Raw genomic sequence first — 4142 nt, 5'->3', positions numbered from 1 at the left:
GGAAGAGCTTGCTATCGTGAAGCGATGGGTGGTAGCGGCGCTGCACCTAGTGACATCACGCTGTCAGCCTGGCCAAGTCTTCATCCCGTCAGGGCTATTCAGTAAAACACAACTAATTATTCTGCCAGATCCTCCACCAGATGACAAATTGATTCACGGTACTAACTAAAAGAAGGGAAGGAGGAGAAATTGCACCATTTCCTATGACTGAAACTACATTAACCTGTTACCCCAAGGAGAACTTTGTCAAAAGTTTTTATTGAGGCGGTTGAGCTATACGCCAGACGGCTGAAGAGCATTGCCAGGAGACCCCGGTGGTGTGCTATGAAAGTTCATACACAGAGCACAGTTTGCATTCAATATTCATCAGCGTTCCGAGGAGAAAAAGCTTTTTTCAGAACATCTGCAGAGTATCTCATATGTCAGAGGACCTAAAACCTTTATCAGAAACTGCTAATTAAAACTTAACAGAATCAGATACCTGTTTTTCTAAGCTGACCTGAGGACGATGAAAACTAAAAGTAGCACCAGGGAGACTGCTGAAAATGAAAGCTTTTACTCAATCTGTCAGTCAACTCACATGGGAAACTTTTCCTGGACACTGCAAGAAGTCTATAATTACATCATCATGGCAAGGGCACACCAGTATTTTGCTTATTAATCATTTCCAGGAAGAAGACTATCAGAAAGCCATTCTTAACAGCACCACTACCCAGCAACGTGGGCTCCCTTGCTCACTGCAGGGTGGCTACTCAAGATTTCCCTCGCAATCATTTCCTCTTTGAGCAAATTTCAATCCCTGCCAGAAGCCTGCAACGCAAACGCACCTTTTCACGCGTTCTTCTGACAAAAGACTGGATTCACACAACACCCTACAGCTATAACAAACACCCAAACTCTCATGAAACCATTCTTCTCTGGTAGCCGTGACAGATACACCCCAAAACAATGAGTGCTGCTAGATTTTGCGTTTTCCCCTCTGCTCCAAAGACACATGAGATACCAGACATAACCACCAGGCACACCCCAGGGGCGATGCCAAGGTTCACCACTGCCCATGCTGCCCTGCCCTGGCTCCTTAAATGAAGCGACCAAGACTTGTTCACCAAACGTGTATTACCAAAGCGTCATTCCCTTTCAAAAACTTGGACAACAGTAAAAGGGAGAGAGAGACATGGAGGGGAAGAGGACAGGAGGACAAGTAAGGCCGTCACACCTATCTGGAAGCCTTAAGCTTGTATTTGAGAGGCGAGACGTCCTCCCTCTACTACACAAAGACACCGAGAAGAGCAAGAAGGAAACAAAGACAAGCAAGAGGTAAGGCATGTTGGAGAAGAGGACAAAGAGATACATCATGTAGGTAATGTCACAGACGGAGTATTATTCTTGTGAATCACGATCCAGAAGAATAATACCCTACGTGGAAGCTATGATACAGCGGGGTGAAAGACAGCAGACTGTTATAATGGCACAGAATAAAGTCCACAAGCGAATGTCAGAGCCCTCCCAGCTACCTTTGATTCAATGAGTCCTGTGATCTGCTGCTCCATTTCCTCCAAGGGCTACTGATGCAATGTGCCAGATTCCGTGTTTCTTTCCAACTGTTCTGAGTCTCCTGCATCTGATCTCAAAGAAGGGAGCAGAAACAGCTGGAAGAGAGAAACCAGAATGGCATAGTCCAGCAGCAACCCTTGGAAGAACACACAACGACAGCCTTGGGAGAGGTACCATTGTCCCCCAGCACGTATGTTTGCATGTGGACACGTATCCACATGTCTTCTAGAAGAAACACACGTTGCTAGTGCCTCAGCTCTGACTGGTCACAGAGCACCAGAGCATCTTCTGACTTAGCATGCGATCAGTGCAAAGCTGAACAGACCAACAGCTCAACAGCACGGCCGCGATCCACAGTTATGGGTGCCAAACGAGTCAGGCGTGCTAAACGCAGCCTAAGTTTGGCACCATGCTTCTCCACCAGTGATACCTTTACTCCCTCAGCAACTCCACCTACTTTGCAGCACATGAGCGGCTCGCAGCCCACGCAAGGGAAGCCAGTCAAGGTCTACTCTGTTTAGGCTTTAAAGCTCCTGTAGATCTAGCTGCAGGCCAAAGGAGAAAGGGCAAAACAGCAGGTGAAACAGGAGACCGAAGGAATAAGCTTCTTCAGAGAGAACTTAGGTATTTGCTGCCAAAGGAGAGGATTAGTTGTGAAAATCAGGAAGTCAACGAAGCAGAGAGCAGCAGGAGGCCGCCGCAGATAATAGGGACAGTAGGAGCGAGGCTGTTGCTCACCAAGGCACGTGAAGGGGAGATAAAAAGGCTTGTGCTCTTTCATATGTGCAAAGACCAGAAAGAGGGAGCGAGGAGGTCAGGGAGATGGTGCTGGTGGAGGAGGGGCCACGAGCAAAAAAAAAAAAAAAGCCTTTGAAAATGAACCATAGAAAAGCGATTAATAAGGGAAGAACTGTCAGGGTTGCTGATAGACCTTCTTTCTCATTTCCACTAGAAAGACGTAAGACATTGTAACTCGCAACCAAATTTGGGGAGGGAAGACCAGGAGCACAGCTAGACCACGACAGAAGGATGTCATTTAAAGGACAGAAACAGAATTTCAGACAGAAGGAAAGTCAGATTAGGATGGTTAAGAATGACACATAGGAGAGGACAGAAAGCAAGTTTAAAGGCTCGTGGGATATTTAAGGCAAGACAGCCCAAAGGATCTCTCGCCAGACTTCCAGCAGGGATGAAATGGAAACGGTAAGATTTTTCCTGACCACAACTTCCTTTTAACCGATTACTAGAAAGCACAGGCACACCACGTCTCCTCAGGACAGCAGTACCACTGCAAGCCCAGTCCTAGCACACGCAGTACCATTTCTAGAGGGGTCCCTCAACTCTGCAGCCCTTCTGCCCCAGACAAACCTACTAATTACAACAAATTAGTTCCCTTTCCTAAGTACCAGGTCATCAAGGGCAGTAAGAAAACGAATACCTGGAGTATCGCAAATCTGCCTGTCCCCTGAAGAGTTGGTTGGAGGTGTCCGGTGTCTGTAGACTAGATGTGGCTTATTGTGCTCTTCTTCATACTCCTGTTCTTCGAGCGATAGCAGTGGCTCTACGAAATAGTCCCCATCATCAGACTTGAATGTGCCTAGCTGAGAGAGACCAGAGAGGAACAGGCGGTCAGCTTTGGGTGATGACAAACCATGGAGCAGGACTGCCCACCAAAACGAGCAGTTAACGAGGGAGCTGCATGAGTGCCCGGTTCTGCAGCGACCCCTGCGAAGGCATGGGCTGAAGCTCCAGCTCCCATCGCACCCATGCCGAGCTGCGCTACTCCGCACAGCCATCCCACTGGAACTTAAGGAAAGCAGATTACTGATCCGTAGGCAGGGAGCACAAAAGAGGGGACATCTACCAGACCCCATCCCTATGCCAATGACATTCACCCAAGCCACCCCTGCCCAGAGGAAGACAGTGCTGCAGTGTGCTGGAGGCCTCAGTGCAACCCCATCACGTTGTGCTGGTTTCATACAGTGGCTCTCCCTGAGACAAGCTTTAAATCCACGTGTAAGGACTGGAGAGAGGTGGCCAGCTAGTGAAATCCCTGCTTATGAGAAGACACCAACACCCCTAGCTGCACATGACTATGAATTGGGGATTCGGTGGGTAAATAAAAGATATCCATGACAAAAAACATCCTGCAGCCATCCTAGTCTGGGAAGCATGGCCAGTAACTGGGAGGAAGACCTGCTCAGCCACACACGCGCACTAGCCTGGGTGAACACACGCACCCGGGAGAGCTCCTGGACCAGACAGAAGCCAGCAGAAACCTCCTGGGGACCACCTGGGACAGGCACCCCGGGGTGCAGGAAGGCACCAGGGCCGATGGAAGGGTCAGCCCTGCTGGGAGCCTCTGCTCATCCCTTTGCCAACATCCCCCCGCACAGAAGGTCACCAGGGTGGCAGGAGGGGCTGCCAGGAAGACTGCCTTCAGCTCTCCTCGGGCCATGCCCCTGACCCGGGGTGCAGGACGGCGCTGCTGGGGAACCCCCGGTCATCCTTTTGCAGCCCTCGTCGGCACCCCGGGGGCAGGAGGATGTCGGTGCCCGGGGTCTGCGCCCGCTAGGTGGCACTTCCCC

The 4142-nt window shown here is 50.1% G+C and overlaps 1 protein-coding gene across 1 annotated transcript in view; it reads right to left on the bottom strand.

Annotated features, from left to right (window-relative positions):
* ADAMTS9 (ADAM metallopeptidase with thrombospondin type 1 motif, 9) overlaps positions 1-4142 on the bottom strand; it is an 88936-nt gene that overhangs the window by 79773 nt on the left and 5021 nt on the right. The window contains exon 3 of the mRNA XM_009883624.1: positions 2993-3155. Coding sequence (XP_009881926.1) covers positions 2993-3155 — 163 coding nt within the window. The remainder of the gene's footprint in view (positions 1-2992; positions 3156-4142) is intronic.

The sequence above is a fragment of the Charadrius vociferus genome, unplaced genomic scaffold (assembly GCF_000708025.1).
Source record: "Charadrius vociferus isolate BGI_N301 unplaced genomic scaffold, ASM70802v2 scaffold324, whole genome shotgun sequence".
Lineage (NCBI taxonomy): Eukaryota > Metazoa > Chordata > Aves > Charadriiformes > Charadriidae > Charadrius > Charadrius vociferus.
Note: the sequence above shows the minus strand (reverse complement) of the source record. Positions and strands in the feature narration are given on the sequence as shown.